The sequence below is a fragment of the Nerophis lumbriciformis genome, linkage group LG34 (genome assembly GCF_033978685.3).
Source record: "Nerophis lumbriciformis linkage group LG34, RoL_Nlum_v2.1, whole genome shotgun sequence".
Classification (NCBI taxonomy): Eukaryota; Metazoa; Chordata; class Actinopteri; order Syngnathiformes; family Syngnathidae; genus Nerophis; species Nerophis lumbriciformis.
Genome location: NC_084581.2, coordinates 6,278,673 through 6,300,250, shown reverse-complemented (window position 1 = coordinate 6,300,250; position 21,578 = coordinate 6,278,673). Strand labels below are relative to the sequence as shown.

General features: G+C 38.7%; 1 protein-coding gene across 1 annotated transcript; it reads left to right on the top strand.

Annotated features, from left to right (window-relative positions):
- The first annotated feature begins 49 nt into the window (after positions 1–49).
- On the top strand, positions 50–7,752 carry pex3 (peroxisomal biogenesis factor 3). Its single transcript, XM_061929275.1, has 12 exons — positions 50–396; positions 1,880–2,011; positions 2,090–2,171; positions 2,257–2,300; positions 2,371–2,492; positions 2,574–2,640; positions 2,741–2,795; positions 6,066–6,204; positions 6,280–6,350; positions 6,418–6,540; positions 6,624–6,720; positions 6,799–7,752. Exons 1-12 carry the CDS (start codon positions 324–326, stop codon positions 6,880–6,882), a joined length of 1,089 nt encoding a protein of 362 aa, XP_061785259.1. The 5' UTR covers positions 50–323; the 3' UTR covers positions 6,883–7,752.
- Positions 7,753–21,578: the final 13,826 nt, after the last annotated feature.

Here is a 21,578-nt window from a genome sequence, read left to right as displayed (position 1 = left end):
ATACTTCATCTGGTCTCCCCCTGTACTTCAGTTTTTGTTGGAGTTCAGTTATGTCTCCGTGTCAACGTTCTAAATCAAAATATATACTACACAATGAGTTCTGATGTATTCGTTTTCTGGCTTGTTTTGAAAATATTAACCGGAAGCTTACTGTACTTCTTGCCGGTATTGAGTGACATGCTCTGACAGCTAGCATGGTAGCACGTAGCTAATGACTTCAAACTCTTGAGCGAACATGTTTGTCACAAACTGGGCTCAAAAATAAACGCACGCTCTCTTTCGGGACTCCTTTTCTACCTCGGTCCATTCCTCGCCGTCCGAGGATGTTTTCGTCTGTCTGGAATTTTGTGAAGCGCCACAAAAGGAAATTTATTGTCACCGGAGCTGTAGTTGGAGGTAGCTGTTAGCTTATGTGCTAATACGTTTACTTTTTACGGCTGTGGGATCAAGTCACATCATTTAGTGGTTTCATTTATTTGCAGTTTGAAGAAAACATACAAATAACGTTTATTGTCGAAGAGTGTTGTCTCATGTTGTTGTATGGTTTCTTCCTTGTGTAGAAGTTTGGTGTTTTGATAGTATAATAACCGTTTGGAGAATATAGTGAAATCAAATATTCACACGTTGTCCTTGTTAACAAAGTGTTATTATTATTACTAGTAGTAGTAGCAGTTGTAATTAATTGTTACTAATCCAAAATTAAGATTGGCTATACATAGCTGAGGATGTCGTGGCTTGTGCAGCCCTTTGATACATTTGTGATTAAGGGCGATATAAGTAAACTTTGATTGGTTGATTGATACGTACTTTAGGATCCAAAAGGGAAGTGCCATAAGTCAGCTACAAATATTATTTTTAAAATGTTACTTTCGATTTTTGAAATCTTTTAACAACTTCAGATCTGTAGATATAGAGTTTTTATTATTTTGTATGTTTCTTATGTTTTATGGACCGTTTGTCAGAAATAACTTGTTTTTTTTATAATGGGAATATATATATATATATATATATATATATATATATATATATATATATATATATATATATATATATATATATATATATATATATATATATTATAATTCATGACAACATTGAATTAGTAGACTAACAATATTTTTACAAAGCCTACTGAGCGAGGATGAGCGAGAAAGGCAAGGCAAGTTTATAAAGCACGATTCGTACACAAGGCAATAAAATTACAAGAAGGCAAAATTAAAAATCTAATTAAAATAAAAAGGCAGGCAGCAATTGGTGGAATTTATTGAGTTCACACAATTTTTTTTACATATATCTGCCATGTGATATACAACTACCCCAGACCCAAGTTTATTGCATTTCTGAGAAGTTAAGGGATTACACCAAAATAATATTTTGTTGTTTTTTAATTGGCAAAAATGAGATTAATTAGGTTGTCATAGAAAAAGCACAGTAATATACCAGTATTGCAGTCTGTTTAAAAATAGCAATCATAGTGGGAGTCAATGGGGCCTAAATAATTATTAATAAAATGTGTGCATATTTTATGTTTGTGTTCTATTACAACAACATTGCAATCAAAGACACGATGCAATATACAAAAAAAGGAAAGGCAGCTAACCTTCAAAATAAACAATCATATCACATACGATACCTGTGATGAGGTGGCGACTTGTCCAGGGTGTACCCTGCCTTTCGCCCGAATGCAGCTGAGATAGGCTCCAGCACCCTTTGCAACCCCGAAAGGGACAAGCGGTAGAAAATGGATTGATCACATAAGATACACATGTAATGCCCATTTTGGGCCCTCGGGTAGCACAAGGGTTAAGTAAGACTTCTTGTTCATCATGAAGTTGCCCATCTAAACTTTCCTTCACAACTTCCTTCCTTCATGTGCCAGGTGTCTACTTCCTGAGTAAATATGCCCAGTCAAAGATCCGAGAGCTCCAGGAGAAGGAGGCGACAGAGTATATCGCTCAAGCCAGACGTCAGTTCCACTTCGAGAGCAACCAGAGGACGTGCAACATGACCGGTGAGGCCTCCACACACTGCATAGCTACACCAATATTTACAGGAATGATGACGAGATGTAGTCATTGGTGTGTTACAGTTGTGTCCATGTTGCCTCCTCTGAGAGAAGCCATCATCAACCAACTCAACTCTGAAAGTCTTACAGCCATCTTGAAGACCAGGTGAGTTCCTCTCTTCTACTTGAAGTGTCAGCACGAGGTTTTACAAACTTTCTAAATGTTAATGTGTCCTCTGTTTCCTTCACAGACCAGCTAATAAGGTGGATATCTGGGAAGATTTAAAGATCATGAGTGGGTTCATGTTCACCTGTCTAATGTTGTACCTTTACACATTTGATGGCTGCATCTTCATCTCGTGCAGGCTTCACCCGCACCATCGTGGCCGTGTACAGCACCTGCATGCTGGTTGTTCTGCTGAGGGTCCAGCTCAACATCATTGGAGGTTACCTGTACCTTGACAACTCTGTGGGAAAGCCCCCCGCGGTGAGGAGCGCAGCCAGAGCCTTCTAGAACCACCACGGCCGCTTACAAGAAACATGAATGTGTTTGTGTGTCTGCTGTCAGTCTCCTCAGGCTACAGCAGAGGTCCAACAGCAGTACTTATCCAGCATCCAACATCTCCTTGGAGACGGTGAGACTCAACGACAGCGATCTTGATGAGCTTTCTTTCTTTTTTCCAATTAACTAGCGAGTGCTGCTAAAAAAGTAAACGTCTCTCTCTGCCCCCCCAGGCTTGACACAGCTGATAACAGTAGTGAAGAAATCAGTACAGAACTCTTTGGATGGGTAAGAAGAACTTCACAAGTATTTGGACACAGCTCTTAACACCTTACCGTTACAACTGCTATTTTTATGACGAAGCTGGGGCTTTACGTGGCCCCGTGAAATATATCATTGGAAAGCTTACTTTGAAATTGGGCTGATATACGTACGTCACTCCAGGATATAACTGCAGGCTCGCTAAACACAAATGTTAGACCAAGACTTTCCAAGTATTCCAACTACAGATAAAAGCCATACAAAAATGGCCCTGTTACATAAATGCGGTTAGCCTCTATCCGTTAGCCACACCTAGCTGGCCAAACAACACTGAACTTTGAACTTTTGACTGACACCTCACTCAACCCTATACACAACTGTTCACCTCAATTCACAACTTCTGTGCGTAAAAAAAGTTAAAAAGCCCATCTTCTTGTGTACGCGTCTCACATCAATTACTGTACATCCAATCTTAATGATGATTGACACATTGAATAACCAATTAATAGTGAAAACACGATACGCTGTTTGATGGGTAGACTGTGGTCATCAAAGCAAAGAACACTTGCAAAACCATTCAACGGAAAATATATACTTTCGTCAACATTGTGCTTTTGAAGCTCCCACACTATTTAACTTACAAACAAGGATGACAATTAAATACGAGATACAGTGTCAGGAAGAAATTGAGTTTTGTTTTGTTCAGTTTGTTGTACAATTAAACATTTTAAATAGGATTATGTTACGGGTAGAACGATTCACAAAATCAACTGTTCCGATGTTATCACAATTTTGTGACACGGTTTTCAGTTTGGTGTACATTGTTGTTCTTTTTAACACCCCAGAATACCCAATATTGCACCATTACTATTTTTTTTTACATCAATTATGTCATGTATAGTTACAGAGCTGCCGGCATTTGGTTTTTGCAATCCAGTAGATCTCCTTCCATGCACTTATGTCTAAGCTCCAAACGATTTTTAATGAAATCATTAATGTTTGGTAAGCTTTTGTGCTGTTGAGACTCTCAGGATGGATTGCAGCAGGTGTTCATCTGCGCTGATGTTAAAGATAATATACACTTGTCATTGCACATCTAATATATCACTATATTACTGAACAAATGTGTTATGTGCAGGTCACCTGTGGTTGTTTTTTCTGTCTCGGACAAAATGAGCAAAAGAGCCAGTTAATGTGTTTTTATGTTAACAGACTTTTTTTTTAAAGCCCAGTCGCATACATGGACATTTTTTAACAGCAGTGTGTAAGAAATGTGCACTTTAAAAAACAAACTGTTTTGCTATATTCTCCGACAGTCATTGAATGTGTCCCGCGTAGGGGTGGGTATTGTTTACATTTTAACCGATCCTAGTACCACATCAGTACTTGAAAAATGGTGCCCGTGCATCAACCAATATCTAAAAAATGGAAAACATGCACATTTTTGTAAAAGAACAAAACAAAAAAAACCTCCTCATTCCTTAGCAATTTTGTGACATTCAAGTTGAACAGACTAGTAATTGAAAACTTTTCAATTATATAAGTTAAATTATAACTAAGTAATACATTCAAAAATAAAATCCGCAACAAATTGTCATAAATTATTGCAGCAATACAGAACATAGAGAACGTGCAAACATCGACTTCGGTAATATTGATGCACATAATTCCGGGGGTTTGTAAAAGAAACTTCGTTCACTGTAACAGTCATTGGTGCATATTACTTAATAAGGAAATGCTGTGTTGTTGTTGGGGCTACGGGCTCGCAGTGTTATGATGGGTGCTGTTGACGTGCTGAGGGTATCAATGCGTTTAAAAAGATTGTCAGACTCTGTGTGTCTTCTTTCAGGACGCTACATTACTCAAAATGCGTTACCTGTACAATATCCGCCAAGCACATGTTGCAGGCGGCTTGGACTGCATTAATTTAGCACTGAAATATAGCACTGATATCTTCTTCTTTTTTTGATATGGTTACTACTGTTTACATTAGCGCCGGTGCCATTATGGAAATTGATTTCGGTGCCCATCCCTAATCCTGACTGGTGAAATTATGATCACATGGTAGCCCGAAGGGAAAGGGAGGGGGAGACTTGGAGCCGCTGTTGCGCAATTTAAGTGAAATGGTTTAACATGTAGTTTTAATGGTTTAAATAAAGTAGTTGTTGATTCACCACGACCTCGTCATCCTGTCAACATCCGAGCAATAGCTACAATATTTTATATCCACAACATTTTTCGCCAAAAATTTTCTTCAGACTTTTTGTAATGGGTTACTAACAAAAACAGAGCTGCCACTCACTTTGGGAATGACTTTTTTTTTAGCCAAAAAACCTAGAACTAAAGAGGGTTAAGCAATTTGACGAAGACTTTGGACAAGTTGGAAATCTCATATAAAAATAAACAACATAAGGTGGCAAGGAATACATCAATAATGAATAAAGCAAAATATGTTTTGGACCAAAAATCACGTCATATTTTCTACTGCTCGCTACTGTTACCATATCTGAGTTCTTGTGTAGAAACATGGGGAAATAACTACTAAAGTACACTTCATTAACTAACTGTGTTACAAAAGAGGTCAGTTAGGATAATACATCATGTTGGATATCGAGAACATACAAACCCTTTATTTATTGAATCAAAAATATTGAAATTCAATGATTTGGTGCAAATGCAAACAACTAAAACTATGCACAAAGCAAACTTTAACGTGCTACCCAAGAATGTACAAAAATGATTCTCAACAAAAGAAGAGAAATATAAACTTAGAGAAAATGTAATTTAGAACAGTTTCCAACACTTAAAATATTTAGCATATCAGTATGGGGAATTAAATTATGGAAGGTTTTAACACATAAGTCCAACTAAGTACTAATATGATCCAGTTTAAGAAACTGTTCAAAATCTAAAGTGAAGAAGAATCATAATAAATATTTTGAACTTATTGAAAATGAGATAATCTTATTCATCTCATGATGTGAATTTTAACTGACTTGACTATTCATTTATCTATTTTAGATTTGTATTATTTATGGAGTAAATTGTGTACTAATTGAGAACAGGAAGCAAGTTAAAGTGTTGGTAATTGCTATGAAATGGAAAAGGGGTAATATTTAATAAGCTCTGCTTCTTCCTACTCTTTTCCGAACATGTTGAAAAGAGAAACTGGAAATTGTGATGTATTATGTTGTAGCTGTATGCATTTTCAAAATAAACTTTTAAGAATAAACCATAAGTTTGTGGAAACAACTTTGGGGAAACATGTCCATGAAAACACAACTTTGCTGTGTCCAGCATGTCCTTAAAGCAAAGTCTCAGTCTGCTGGAGTTAGAGCAGCAGCTCAGTTGGATTCGAGCGGAGGTGGAAGCCGGTTCTGAGCGCCCGCTGTCCTGGTACATGATGGCCGACGACGAAAACACACTCGCTGACCAGGTCAGCATTCATACACACGCGTGCATCCAACAATAAGATAAAACGATGACTTCATTCAACCTCATGTGTGTGCAGGCGTGCGGGCTGACAGAAAACGACGTCCTTACTGTCCGCCTGTTAAACGAAACCAGAGACATGCTGGACAGGTCAGCCATCGTGTCTTCGCTCACGTTGTTTACCTCATGCTAACATTGCCTTATTTTGTGGATCCAGCCCAAACTTTAGCGTGGTTTTAAACGCCTGCCTGCAGCGAGGCTTCTCTCGTCTCCTTGACAATCTGGCCGAGTTCTTTCGCCCGTCCCTCGACGATTCCACTTCCAGCTGCAGCCCTGACAGGTGAGCAGCTGAATGGCACACCTCTGTCGTCGTTATTTTTTTACATTGTGCCCACTTGTCAAATACATGTGTTTTTTTTCCAGTCTGTTTGTCGTCAGTCTTCCGCTTGCGAAGATCATCCCCATTGTCAACGGTCAGATCAATACCATTTGCAGCGAGACGCCAGGTCATTTTGTTCAAGTAGGAATGCCGTTCATCATCATCATCCTCATCATCATCATGATGGACGCTCACAAAGATGCCCATGTTGTCTCTCAGGACCTGCTGATGAATGACCACGTGAAAGAGTTTGCCGCCATTGTGTACGAGAGCTTCAGCACGCCGCAAGAGTTACAGAAGTAGCCATGACAGAAAGTAAGACTCATTTTTGGTTTACTGTGCTGGACTCAGTTTTGCATTGCTGAATGGGAGCGAAGCGAAGCAGTCGGCCTGTTTTTGGTGTGCCCACAAAGGCGGGCGGTAAGTAAGACGCTTTGCCGCCATCCTGTTCGCTTTTCCTGACACGCACACCGCTTCTCAACATGGACAAGAAGGAAAAAGGAAGAAACCAGTCGAAGCAACTGGAATAAGCACATATGTCACAAAACGTGTGTTAACGAGCAAGGCACCTGTGACATCATCAGCGAGAAATTGACAGCGATAAAGAAACAATTAAATATGTTAAATATAATTTACTATGTTTACACTGCTGTTAATTGTCCAATCTGGATCCGATCTGAATCATCACAACCCCTTCCTCCACCACACTTTTTGTTGAACTCGTATCAGATTACTTTTATATAGTGAGGTATAATTTTCTAAAATAGACTAAAGGTGTGTTTTTTTTATTTACAATTATTTTATCGGGGCTATTTGTGGTGCAGTAATTACCAATGATGAAAATTCTAATTTTGTGACAAAAGTACAGTGAAAGAGAAACAAATCAAACAAAATGCCTGTTTTTTAAAACATGCAATTTTCGTGCTGTCCAGCAGGAGTCGCACCTTCACTTGCCTTATCCCTTCTATCGTGACGCTTAAAAGTAGAAAACAAATCCGCTTAAGTTAATTGAATAATTAGATGAGTCCAAGCTTCTCTTTATCTGTTTGAACATTTTGCCAGATACATTTTCTGCTGATGTTATTGCGTTCTAATTGTCAGTCAGCCGACCGGGAAAGTTGGAGACGGCCATCATGTTCTATGTACGTTTTAATAAAACACATTCCTTCTTTAGTGCTTCTCTTTTAGTGGATTAGTATTTTTTTTTTTTAAAGAAAAAAGAAATAGTAAACAATAATAGCGGTGCTAAGCCAGCAGGGGCCGCTACTAAGTGACAACGCTGAAAGAAAATGCTGACTCAGGATGACGTCAAAAATGGTTGCGTTTCCATCCTTGTCTCAAATGGAAATATTTAATGTCTTAATTAAAGTCAGTGTGAGGATTTTTTTTTTATTGGAAAATAGCCAACACCTTATTTTCTCAATACTTTTTATATTACATTATTGTTACGTAAGAGCTCTGCTGCAACATCTGGCATGTAATCAGCTGTCAATTACATGATCAAATAGTCCTTGTGGCTGTTTTTTCTTATTATCTGATCAAATAATCCATCACCTGTTGACCCACTTTCTTCCCAACATGTGCCAGTCATCTTGAAGTAGCGGGTCACATGACAAACACTATTATATAGCTGTATTCACACTAACAAACATTCGGGTGTTGCTAGCATTAGCATGCTAATTGTTTATTTGTCTGTAATGAAATTCATGATCTTATTTTTTTCTACCCTTGTTCAATCTCTATGATTTAGCCAAAGAGAAGTGATGGATTTGTTTGCTATCATTCACTTTCTTTTTACCAGAATGCTGTATTCAGAAGGGGTGTAACAATTTGTTTTAACAACGATTCTATTCGATTTGGAATTTATTGTTGCTTATACAATATTATCCTTTTAAAACGATACGATCCAAAACGATTCAGTGAGACTGTGAAATAAATACTGGATACTTGACATTTCAGGTGAAGTTTCAAATATTTCTGGTATTTATTGTAAGGGATTTAGATATAAAGGAATTATGGGTACAAATAAGCAAGTAAACAATTAACGGCCAATTAGTGTTCTCGATACCAATATTTTGGCACTGGTACCAATTATTTCGATACTTTTCTGTACTTTTCTGTACTTTTCTAAATAAAGGGGACCACAAAAAATTGCATTATTGGCTTTATTTTAACAAAAAATCTTACGGAACATTAAACATACGTTTCTTATTGCAAGTTTGTCCTTAAACAAAATAGTGAACATACAAGACAACTTGTCTTTTATTAGTAAGTAAACAAACAAAGGCTCCTAATTTAGCTGCTGACGTATGCAGTGACATATTGTGTCATTTATCATTCTATTATTTTGTCAAAATTAATAAGAACAAGTGGTAGAAAATGAATTATTAATCTACTTGTTCATTTACTGTTAATATCTGCTTACTTTCTCTTTCAACATGTTCTATCTACACCTCTGTTAAAATGTAATAATCACTTTTTCTTCTCTTGTTTGATAATGTACATTAGTTTGGGATGATACCACACATTTGGGTATCTTTGGTCATATTCATAGTCCTCTTGTGTCCAGGAAGATATTTCCTGAGTTTATAGACATAATATAAATACAAAAAAAAAAAGATGCTGTGATGTCAAAAAATATCGACGTAATCATGCTAGTATCGACTAGATACGCTACTGTACTTATCATTACAGTGGATGTTAGGTGTAGATCCACCAATGGCGTTTGTTTACATTTTGACACCAGTGAGCTACGGTGTGTAGTGGAGCATGTTTAGGCGGACCAGTACTTTTCAGAGGAGGTATAATACCGAATGATTCATTAGTATCCCGGTACATTACTAATACAAACAACACTTTAGGTTGAATTAACAAGAGGAAATATTTTCTGCTCTCATTTTCATCATTCAAGATATTTTCAATAAAACTACAGTAACCAACATTTTAGCAGTATATTTTCCTGCTAAATAAAGTTCCCCGACCCAGCCATACACTATCTGTTCTCCGGGTGCGGAAGCATGTATCATCTCCGTTGATGGTGTTGGCCCCTCGCTTTCTAATTTCTGTAGCCTCTTTGATCCATCTCTTGTATTTATTTGTTTGTAATGAAATGCCTTCTTCTTGGGTGCCAGTTGTTCGGTTGTGGCTTCACGGTGTCATGTTCCGACAGTCGATGCGTCACCGTAACTTGGTCCGCTGTCACTTTCATTGTGTCGGTCACGTCCTTTGTGCCTTATAGCTGTGTTGCGGCTTTATGTTATTGTATTGTGTTGTTTGTATTTGGTGTAGCTTTTGCAATCGTGCTGCAGCTAAACGTTTTTGTGCTTTAATTTGTGATATTGTTTTGTGGCGTTTGCCTTTGTTGTGACCTTTATCGACCACCGTAGATATTCGCCATTTTTGTTTGGATGAGGCAGACAGACTTGAATAACGTTTAACGTCCTTATCATTAAAAGTGTTAAGCTTCATATAAAGTATGCCATTCCTGAATTTAATGTTTTCCTTTTTCTAGTATTGATAAAATCGATCGATTCCCTTTTAAAATGACCTTGGATCAATACCTTTCTTCCAAAAAGCAATCTTGCTGAGCACAGATCAATGTGGTTGAATCAATGAACTATAAATCGATATATCGATTAATCGTTTACACCCTTAGTTTTCAGTCTGCTTTACGCTGACGTTACTTCTGAGTGGTTTTCAAAATTCAGATTCAGGACTTTTCAGAGAACATCAGCGACTCAAGGGAACATGATAACGTCAAATGTAACACAACAGATACCTTAGAACACTAACAAGACAAATGACACAAAGAGGGGAAACTGGCTAATTGGCCACCATTTGGACATTTTCTTTCAGGGCTGTCCAGTAAATGAACACTATTATACAAGCTGTGCACTGACTACTTTATACTGTATAAAAGTGTAATTTTTTCAGTGTTGCTCCATGAAAAATATTTGCAGAAATGTAAAATATGCAGTATTCACTTTAGTGAGGTACTGTACACAGTTTGTGCATGTTGTATGCCTAGACTTGTTAAAGGTAAGAATTGGTTGCTATAACAAAGTCATCATAGACACCTGGTCAGGTAGGTCAAAGGTCATGCGAGAGCAGTAAATGGGAACTGTTAGCCGCGCCCCTTATCTGGTGCTGTCCCCTGAGGACGTGTGTACTTTGGAAATGGCTCTTGACTGATTCCCCTTGTCATTTGGAACGTTGCAAGTGTTGATTTATACTTATTTTTTACCAAACTTATTTTGTATTTGAGTGCTCAGGTTTCTTGTGAGAGCATCTTCTTCTTCTGGTGTTCAATTGCTGTCAGCGTGGTGACTCACAGCTATGGGCAGGAGGTCCAAACACGAGGCGCTGACATCATCCAGCCATCTCTGATTTCTCACCATTTAATTCCCTTCCCTCTAGTAACATCACCCCTCCCCCGCCCCTCGCGTGCCTGCGCGCGCCACTAGGCTGGCAGCGCGTTTACGGTAACGGCAATGAGGCCTCGTGTATTGTTGACCGCCTGTCAGCACCGGCGGCTCTAATCTGTAAGCTACGAGCTGATTGGCTCTCCACCTCCTAGTCACCCTCTGCTGATTGGCTGAAGGGTAAATCCCTCATTAGGCATTCATGATGATGCAGGGTGAGGTCACTACTACTGAAGACTGAGGTGATGCCATCTCACCTCAGCCGTGTGATTTTTCCACAAACAGACTGGATGAAGTCACCTTCTTGATGTTTGCTGATGTAAAGAAATGATCAACTCCAGTTCAAACGTCTATTGTGTAAGTGCCAAGAGATGACGTCACTGAATAACAAATAATCACAGCATATCATAGCAATTCCCAGATACACCCCTTGCCCTAGAAGCTGTGATCAGTACTGTAATTTGGCACTTAGAAAGTGCTATGATGACTATAAGGAAGTAACAACACAAGGCAGACCGCAGTAGTGACATCACCGTGGCAACACTGAGCATCATGAAGCTGCCGTGTAGGCAGGTTTGAAGACGTATGGCGCACACCTCATCGGGTCACATTGGGCCACAAGCGGACACCACAATTACGTGACTCCTCGCCACAATCTGGGTGGATGTATTGCTGGTACGCACTGGGTCATGAGCATACTTGCCAACCCTTCCGATTTTCCCGGGAGACTCCCGAATTTCAGTGCCCCTCCCGAAAATCTCCTGGGGCAACCATTCTCCCGAATTTCTCCCAATTTCCACCGGGACAACAATATTGGGGGAGTGCCTTAAAGACACTGTCTTTAGTGTCCTCTACAACCCAATCACATAATATATGTGGTTTTTACACACACATGAGTGACTGCAAGGCATACTTGACCAACAGCCATACAGGTCACACTGACGGTGGCCGTATAAACAACGTTAACACTGTTACAAATATGCGCCACACTGTGAACCCACACCAAACAAGAATGACAAACACATTTCAGGAGAACATTCGCACCGTAACACAACACAAACTCAACAGAACAAATACCCAGAATCCCTTGCAGCACTAACTCTTCCGGGACGCTACAATATACACCCCCCGCTACCACCAAACCCCGCCCCCCCTAACCCCGCCCACCTCAATACCCCCCGCCACTCCCCCTCTCCCCACCCCTCCATCTCCCGAATTCGGAGGTCTCAAGGTTGGCAAGTATGGTCATGAGACGTGTGGAGGAAAGTGCTGAGTCGTCATCAACAGGTGGCTCACAAGACTTTGAAACCACAGATGCGTCACCATCAAGCTAGTTTAATTGTTCTTTTCTTGAATAAAGAGATGTAATGGTAACTGTAATAATGTTATCACGCAGTTGTCGCTTTTTACGTCACGCGTGTTCTATTTTGAACTTGCCACGTCACTGTTGCTACAAACACGTAGTGTAGATGTGTCTATGTTTACACAGGAGCTAAAAATAACACACCCGGGGGTGTGGCGGCATGATAGCCCAGCTCGGCGCGGCCTGGGAATCCTGGTAAACTTTCCCATTCTGTCCTCTGTTGTCTGTTCAAAGGTGAAGTGGGGTCATTGAACTTGTAAAGTCACGTTTATAATTTGTGTGCTTGATCAACAAAATGTCAAATTTTATGGCGGCAAATTGAACTTTTTAAACCAATTTATTCAACAATATCCTGTAATTCCAAATTCAATTATTTTTAGTGGGGTGTGAAAGTCTTCATAATGGAATTTGGCCCACTCCAGAGGGTTCCCCTCTTGGCCCCTCCCTTAGATCCTCAGCTTTCCGGGTGAAAGTCCACAGGGAGTGACGGTGCCGTCGCCGCAGCAACAGGCACGTAAACATAAACAGCATGTTGGAATGAGGGCATGATGCTGTAACGCAAAGAAGACAGGAACTTACCTAAAACTCATTTACACATGGAAATTAAAAAAGATGTTACTAAGTAATTACATTTAATGATTATGTTACCTAAAACAACATTTACATTTAATGATTATGTCACTGAATGTTTACATTTAATGATTTTGTTACTTAAAACAACATACAGTAGAGTATTTAGATTTAATGATTATAATTACTAAACAACGTGTTTATACTTAATGATCATGTTACTGAAAACAACATATAGTATTTACATTTAATTATTCTAATTAACGTGTTAATGACTGTTTGAACAACATACAGTATTTACATCTATTGATTATAATTACTTAACAACGTGTTTACATTTAATGATTGTTACTTAAAACAACATACAGTATTTACAAGTAATGATTATAATTACTTAACAAGGTGTTTACATTTAATGATTATGTTACTTATAACAGCATACAGTATTTACAAGTAATGATAGGCTCCAGTGCCCCCCGCGACCCCGATGGGAATTAGCGGTCGAAAATCGATGGATGGATGGATTACGTTATTTAAAAGCAACAATCATAGTGTGTTTGGTGACTGAACGTGAAGGTGTTAAAAGATGTTGTGGTTGCAAGTGAAGGCCTCATTGTCCTCATTTTGGCTTCTTTAGATGTCAAATGTCACGTTTAATGTCAGGTAAAAGCTAAAAAAAAAACCTCCCAAACCTGTCCGCCTTCATTCCCGCCTCAGAGACGACATTGTCGACTGAGGAATGTGTGAACTTCACCGTGACGATGTGTGGGACTTTTTTTCTGTCTCATTGTTTTATTGCTGAGGGTATTCACCGATGACAAAGCATCAGGAAAACTTTGACATCTTTCTCAAAGACATCTTGATGGGACTCGGGGAGGTGGGCGGGAATTATCCCAACAGCATTTTACTGGTCAATCTCAAAAATGTTTAATATGGTGAAAAAGGTAATTTTAGTCAGGAGTTCAACTTCAAATGTGAAACCAATATGTGATATAAAGTCATTACATACAAAGTGACATTTGTCAAGCCTATTGTTTTAACCATTTTTATGGTCATGGCTTACAGTTTTTGAAATCCCCAAATTTTCTGAGATTTTCAATTCACGGTTTTCATAAACTGTAAGTCGTAATCATGAAAATTATATCAAGAGAAAGCCTTAAATATCTTGAGTTGCGTAGTATGAGCCTATGTCATATTTTAGTTTCACCTTGTACATCTAATTGCTGAACTAAACAAATATTTGCACAATATTCAAAGTTTTTGAGTTTCACTTGTACATGCTGGAAGACCATTAATCTTCCACATAAAAGTTCAAGTGCAGAGCAAGGAAGCTTTAAGTCCATAAAATTGTTTTCTTATTTTCAGATGTGGCGCAACCTTGTTTCTGCTCCTCGATGCTATCAAGGCGAGTTCTGATCCGAACCCCTTTTTCACTTACGTCAGCTTCCTAAACATCAGCAAAAAATACTTTTGTGTGACGAGCTGAAGCTCAGTCTCTAAAGGCTGTACAGAGAATGTTTGGAACGTTCTTTTTAATGTGTGTAATGAGTTCATGTTTTTAATATGTTTGGAAAGATATGTATTGTTAATCAGTTTTTGGAACTATATTTTCACGTTGGAATGCTTTGAATTAATTAATTGAGCAATATGAGTACATAGAACCTGCAAAAAAAGAATCCATAATTTTAAAAGCAAATTGTTTTTGCAGAACATTCATAATTATGGAGAGTGAGCTCAACATATTCATAGTGAAACATTTAGATGAAGAAATGTGGAAGTAGTTGAGCGTCAAATATAGGACGAGATTTTTTTAAAAGTCATGTTATGTCGTCATTGTTGTACATCATTATATAATAGCAATACCTACTCAGTGGCTTAGTGGTTAGAGTGTCCGCCCTGAGATCGGTAGGTTGTGAGTTCAAACCCCGGCCGAGTCATACCAAAGACTATAAAAATGGGACCCATTACCTCCCTGCTTGGCACTCAGCATCAAGGGTTGGAATTAGGGGTTAAATCACCAAAAATGATTCCCGGGCGCGGCCACCGCTGCTGCCCACTGCTTTCCTCACCTCCCAGGGGGTGATCAAGGGTGATGAGTCAAATGCAGGGAATAATTTCGCCACACCTAGTGTGTGTGTGACAATCATTGGTACTTTAACATTAACTTTAACTTTAAATTATGTTGCGTAATCAGCCCTTAAATGTTAAGAGTTAGTTTCTGTTGAGTGAGATTCAAGTGTATTTTTGTTAGTGTTAAATTAGTTTGCTTTGTGAATTAGTTTGTGTTGTGAATTAGTTTATGTTGTGGGTTAGTTTGTGTTGCGAGATAGTTTTTGTTGAGTTAGTTTGTGTTTAGATGTAGTTTATGTGAAGTTACTTTGTGTTGAGTTAGATTGTTTTGTGTATTAGTTTACGTTTTGACTTTGCTTTTTTCAAGGTAGCTTATGTTGTGAGTTAGTTTATGTTGTGAATTAGTTTGCTAAGGATAGAGCTAGTAAAGACTTGTCGTGGGTTAAAGGGGTTAAAAGTAGTTTTTGGTTCATGATTATGCAACATTTAAAAAAAAAAGTGTAGGAGACATCTTGGCGCACGACATCAAAAGTAGCGATGTAGCTAGCATGTGAGAACAAGTCCGCGCTGCAGTTTAGTTTTTGTTTTCCTCTGCTTGCGTTTGCCTAGCGTTTTGGGCCCAAGGCCCGCTTATAACTTTGCTTTCATTAACGTCATGTGACATCTTTGTGAGCAGCCGTCATTTACGGCAAGCCACGCCGTGATGTTTAAGAAAAGACATCCACCTTCATTTCATCACCGTTTGCTTTTTAAACACTCTTTGCTTTTACAGGCCTTTGTTCTTTCTTTTTTTGTGCTATTTTTATGTTATATATCTATATGTATGTTAATATAATTTGTATCATATATAAATACATACGGTATATAATATGATATAAATTACATATAAAACACACATATACATATTGTACATATGTATCGCATATATATATATATATATATATATATATATATATATATATATATATATATATATATATATATATATATATATATATATGTGTGTGTGTGTTTTTTTACTAGCACTGTACTCTGCTGCCACTTATTACTGCCACCAACAGGACTGGAGTGAACAGCATCCCCTTTATAATATGTTGTTTGACCTTTACTATCAGCAATCAATCAATCAAAGTTTACTTATATAGCCCTTAATCACAAATGCCTCAAAGGGCTGCACAACGACATCCTCGGTTTAGATCCCACATCAGGGCAAGAAAAAACTCAATCCAATGGGAACAACGGGAAACCTTGGAAGGGATCTGGGTGACCGGTGCAATGGATGCCGAGTGGATACAATTAATAATGTGAGAGTCCGGTCCTACTTGTTTACTAGAAGATAATTGTTTCTTAAAAGTGATGACATTGGACCTACATGTCAGAAACGTTTACTTCTGCTAACGCAGATGAAAATGTCCCAAAAAAATCTATGACCACTCTCTGGGCGCTGCACAGGGTGAAAGGTCATGTTGAAAAAAATCCCTCTTTCACTGTCATGGCACATGATGATGTCATTGTGGTAGAAACTTCACAAGTCACCAGAAGTCCAGTTGAAAGTTATGTTTGTTTCTTCCCGTAAGCTTGATCTCGACCACTTCCTGTGGGGCACTGCTGCATTTCAGGAGGCGACTCAGCGTGAAACTTGTCACACTCTTCATGATGTCACATGGTCTGATTACTGCCACTAATTAGCATGACTCACCTTAATTGACATTCTAATTCGCACACATATCACCGCTGAGTCAGCTACAATTCATTAGGTACACATTTCTGCAAAGACAAGTGTGCTCGATTTTGAACGACACATAATCACTTGTTTGCAGATAATTGTGTTTTTCTTTCAAGATTACAATCTCTGACTGAGATGATGTCACGATGAGGTGATCATGTGACCCACAGCAGCGAAACTGGTCTTCTCGGAAGCGTTCAACCGGCAAGCTGCCTCGCTTACCGGAAGATCACTGAATGATGAGGAGAAATGTGTGCGTGTGTGGAGGGGGCTAGTCGAGGAAAGGAGAGAGAGATGAGGGCGGGGAGGGGGCATTTCCCGGATTCCCTGCGACGAGGAAGATGAGGAGAGAGAGAGGAAGCGCCAACACTTCCCGGAAGAGATGACATCATCTTACATGAATTTATGAAGAGGCTGAATATACATTTTTAATAACTAAAATCTATTTTCTTTGTCTTCCACTCTATATGTTTAACTATGTTCCACTCTTTGTGCTATGTGTACTATTCTGTGTTCCACATTATGTTCTACTGTGTTACAGCCTGTGTTCCACTCTGTATTCTATTCTTTGTTGTATTCTGTGTACTATGTGTTCTATTCTTTGTTCTACGCTATGTACTACCCTGTGTTCTATTCTATGTCCATTCATCCATCCATTTTCTACTGCTTGTCCCTGTTGTATTTTACATGTTCCAAATCTATGTTCTACTCTATTTACTACTCTGTGTTATATTCTGTGTTCTAATCTATGTTTTGTTTTAAGTGTTATTTAGTGTATTTTAGTCTATATGTTCTACTTTGTGTTCTATTGTATGTATTTTATTCTATATGGTGTACTCCGTGTTCTAAAGCTACAGCATGTGTTCTATTCTATGTGCTCTACGTGTTCTACTCTGTGTTCTATTTTTGTTTTATTCCATGCTTTCTACTGTGTGTGTTCTATACTCTCTCTTATGTTGTATGTGTGCTATACTATGTGTTAAGATAGACTTTATTCATCCCACAACGGGGAAATTATGTAGTTACAGTGCAGATACAAAAAGTCCACAAAAAATGATAAAAACCCATGAAAACGAGAGAAACATTAGGACATAAAAGAGCACAGAGTTGATACAATCAGCTGCCACTTCAGCGCCACCAGTTCTACATACAGCTACAAAAGTAAAACGTGTTCTACTCTAAGTTCTATCGGTTCTACTCTGTTTTCTACTTTGAGTGTTATGTGTTCTACTCTTTGTGTTCTATTCTATGGGTTATACTCTGTCTAATGGCTGAGAGTTAGTGGGCGGCCGAGGGTGGAGTCAGCTCTCTTGGTTGCTTTGTTGGGTTTGCTCCTGTGTCGGGTCATGCTCCCTCCACCCCAGCAGACGATGGCGTGGAACACCGCAGAGGCTACCACAGTGTATATGTTTTTTTTTTTGGTTTTTACTTTAGTAGCTGTATGTAGAAAAGGTGGGTTGCATCAGCTCTGCTCTTTTAATGTCTGTAATGTCCTTTGTGTTCTTTGAAGTGTGATGTTTCCCTCTTACACACATGCTTATTTGTGCTATGGCTATGAGGGTTTTATTCTTGGCCTCAGTCTGGACCCCCTCTCCAGGGGCCCAGCCTTAGACTGAATTTTTTTTCTCCTACCCCCAGCGTTTACCTGTTTCTCACCCTTTTCGTAAGGGGTGCCTGAAGTTGGCAGACCCGTCAGCAATCCTGTTCTGTCTCTCTGTAATGTTTGTCTGCTCTTGAATGGGATTGTGCTGAAAATCTTAATTTCCCCTTGGGGCTTAATAAAGTACTTCCGATTCTGATTCTGATTCTATCTATACGAGAACTATGTTTGCTACTCTTTTGTGTTCTATTCTAAGGGTACTACTGTACTATGTTCTATTATTTGTCTTCTACTCCATAAGTTCTGTGCTCTACTCAGTGTTTTATGTGTTGCATGTTGCTTCTAGATCGTTTTCGATAGAAATGTGTTCATGTTTTGGAGAAAACATCAGCTGCATCTTGGTTCTACTGCTGTGTTGCCATGGTAGCACTGACCAAACATTTTTGTGTTGTTCAAGATCTTCAACAAATCTACATGTGTCAATAAGCGCTGACAGCAAACTTTCATTTTTCTTTCTGTCCTATCTGGACGTCAGAACAGAAAGTGGAGGCATCATCATAGCGAAACTTAAACATTTTCAAAGGTCACCCAGTTTAACTTATGTTCAACACGGTTTCTTTAAAACGTGGGTGTTCAGCAGTGCTAATTTTGACAGCTGTTTTTAATTTACTTTTAGTTATAGTTTTTAAAAAAAAATGTATTTTAGTTTGTCATCTACATTATTCAGTTTTAGTCCAGTTTTTGTCCAAAATGACAGTAAATTTTGTTGACTAAAATATAAAGTACAGCTGACAACGCATCTTTGAAGCTGTCTTGAAAGCACCTTTATTCATTATTATTGCAGAGCAAGACTTGCACTCCGAGAGTACATTTTGCAATAAAGCTTATTGTGTGTAATTGTTTTAGCGGATATTTAGCTTTTTTTTTTCAAATGTTGAATAGTACATGACTAAAATGGTCACATGAAGAAACAAACTAGTTTTATTTTAGATTGGCAGGCAAGCTCACCTATGCGTAGAACAAAAGTAGTGGTAGAGTAAGCAGTCTTGCTCCTTCTCTGCTGTCTTTGATAGTACAGTAAGAGTCATTTGGAAATATTAGTTAAGGCCTACTTACTGTTGTGTGGATGTCCTGATGATTAGCCTGCAGAAAACGCTTCAAGTTGGTTGTATTTTTACCAGAGAAATGGAGCCACAGGGTTTATGTGTCTTGTTGTCTACCTTGCAAAGGTAAAGTGTGACCATATGTCTTTTCTTTCTTCCAGTGGTAGAAGACATATTGTAATGATGTGTGTAACAATACAGATTAGGGATGTAACGATATGAAATGGGTTATAGTTGTATAGCGCTTTTCTACCTTCAAGGTACTCAAAGCGCTTTGACACTATTTCCACATTCATCCATTTACATACAGTCACACATTGATGGCGGGAGCTGCCATGCAAGGCCCTAACCATGACCCATCAGGAGCAAGGGTGAAGTGTCTTGCTCAAGGACACAACGGACGTGACGAGGTTGGTAGTAGGTGGGGATCGTTCAAATATAAGGATTTCATATCACGTTATTGTGACCAAAATTATCACGGTTTTTATTATTATTGTGGAATGTGCTCAAAACCTTTTTTAAACATAACTAAAATAAATAAACACTGTTAAAAATACTATTTTGCATGTCTGGTGTGTGTTATGTTTCACTGAAGTGTTTTGGTCTTAGTGTTTTATCTGTTTTATATCTAATCTTTTATTGTTGTACTGTACACATTTGTTTGTACAGTAGAGCTTTAAGATGTATTTAAATGAGAAGTGTGTACAAATCAAATATATTCTAATTACGGTTGATGATGATTGGATCTTTACTGTGATTTACCCCCGCCCCTCTCCTGCATGCTACTGTGATTGGATAGATTCCTAACTTGTTCCACCCACCTAAAGACAAAACTAAGTATGATTGGATTTCGTCTCTGTCAATTATTTTCGTTTCATTTTTATTCGGTGAGTAAATTGTGAATTAATTTCGTCAGGGTTTTCGTCAACGTGCATTTGTTTTGACTTGTTATCGTCCTATTTTAGTCAATGCAAAATAGGCCGTTGACGCGTCGATAACTAAGACAAACTTTTTTTAGTCAACAAAATTAACACGAGTGTTCAAAGTGCGACACACGGTTTGGTTTTTCTTTCTATAAAAATTAAAACACATTATTAAGAGAAGCCAGATGAGGTGATTCGGGCATCTGGTCAGGATGCCACCCGAACGCCTCCCTAGGGAGGTGTTTCGGGCACGTCCGACCGGTAGGAGGCCACGGGGAAGACCCAGAACACGTTGGGAAGACTATGTCTCCCGGCTGGCCTGGGAACGCCTCGGGATCCCCCGGGAGGAGCTGGACATAGTGGCTGGGGAGAGGGAAGTCTTGGCTTCCCTGCTTAGGCTGCTGCCCCCGCGAACCGACCTCGGATAAGCGGAAGAAGATGGATGGATGGATTATGAAATAAATTGTTAGATATGCAACTAATGTCCTTTGTCAGCTAAAACACAAAGCGAAGATGTTATCTTAGCACATACTGAAATACTTTGGATTATTTTAGCATCTTTCATAGTTTCAAAATGTGTTGTGCTTTTGTGACGGGGACAGTTTGACTCCGGAACAGATTATTTCTTATGGGGCAATGTATAAATAAATGGAAACAGATTGACTTTCACAGTAAAAGATTAGTAGCAATAATAGTAATATGTGACCACATTGTCATGGTTCTTACACGTCAGCACAGAGACTTTAGTCCATTTTGAAATTTAGCCTGTGTGTGACGACATGTGTTTTTGTGTATTTGTGTGAGTGTGATACTGCTGCTAATTCAGGAGCATACTATCAGTGTGTATTATTAGCACAAACACACACACACTTTGTTGGGTGTCTATTATCACAATGATGAAAAGCGTGTCACTTTCTTTTCCTGACCATGTTCCTGGTGCCAGTGGAATTCCTGCAGGGAAACTCCATCCTCTCACACGTTCACACTGCTGAGGTTTTCTTCAGAAGTTTGCATGAATAGGAGAAACAAATCCACATTCCTCAGCAAAACAAAGTGTGTGTTGTTTAAAGTGCACCTTCTGGAAGCTTCCAGATGACACGACACCACACATGGGACATCTGTCAGCTCTTCCTCTCAATTAAAAACCTCTTTTTAGGCTCTGGTCACTGTAATATTAGTTTTTCACAATAAGTGTCATGCCATCCTGTCACATGACAACGCTT

Bases quoted from the DNA above. Each gene is read 5' to 3' on its own strand.
- pex3 (XM_061929275.1), top strand. From the start codon at position 324: ATGTTTTCGTCTGTCTGGAATTTTGTGAAGCGCCACAAAAGGAAATTT. The intron at 2,301-2,370 runs GTGGGTTCATGT...CATCTCGTGCAG, and splicing joins GGAAGATTTAAAGATCATGA to GCTTCACCCGCACCATCGTG. The intron at 6,721-6,798 runs GTAGGAATGCCG...GTTGTCTCTCAG, and splicing joins CGCCAGGTCATTTTGTTCAA to GACCTGCTGATGAATGACCA.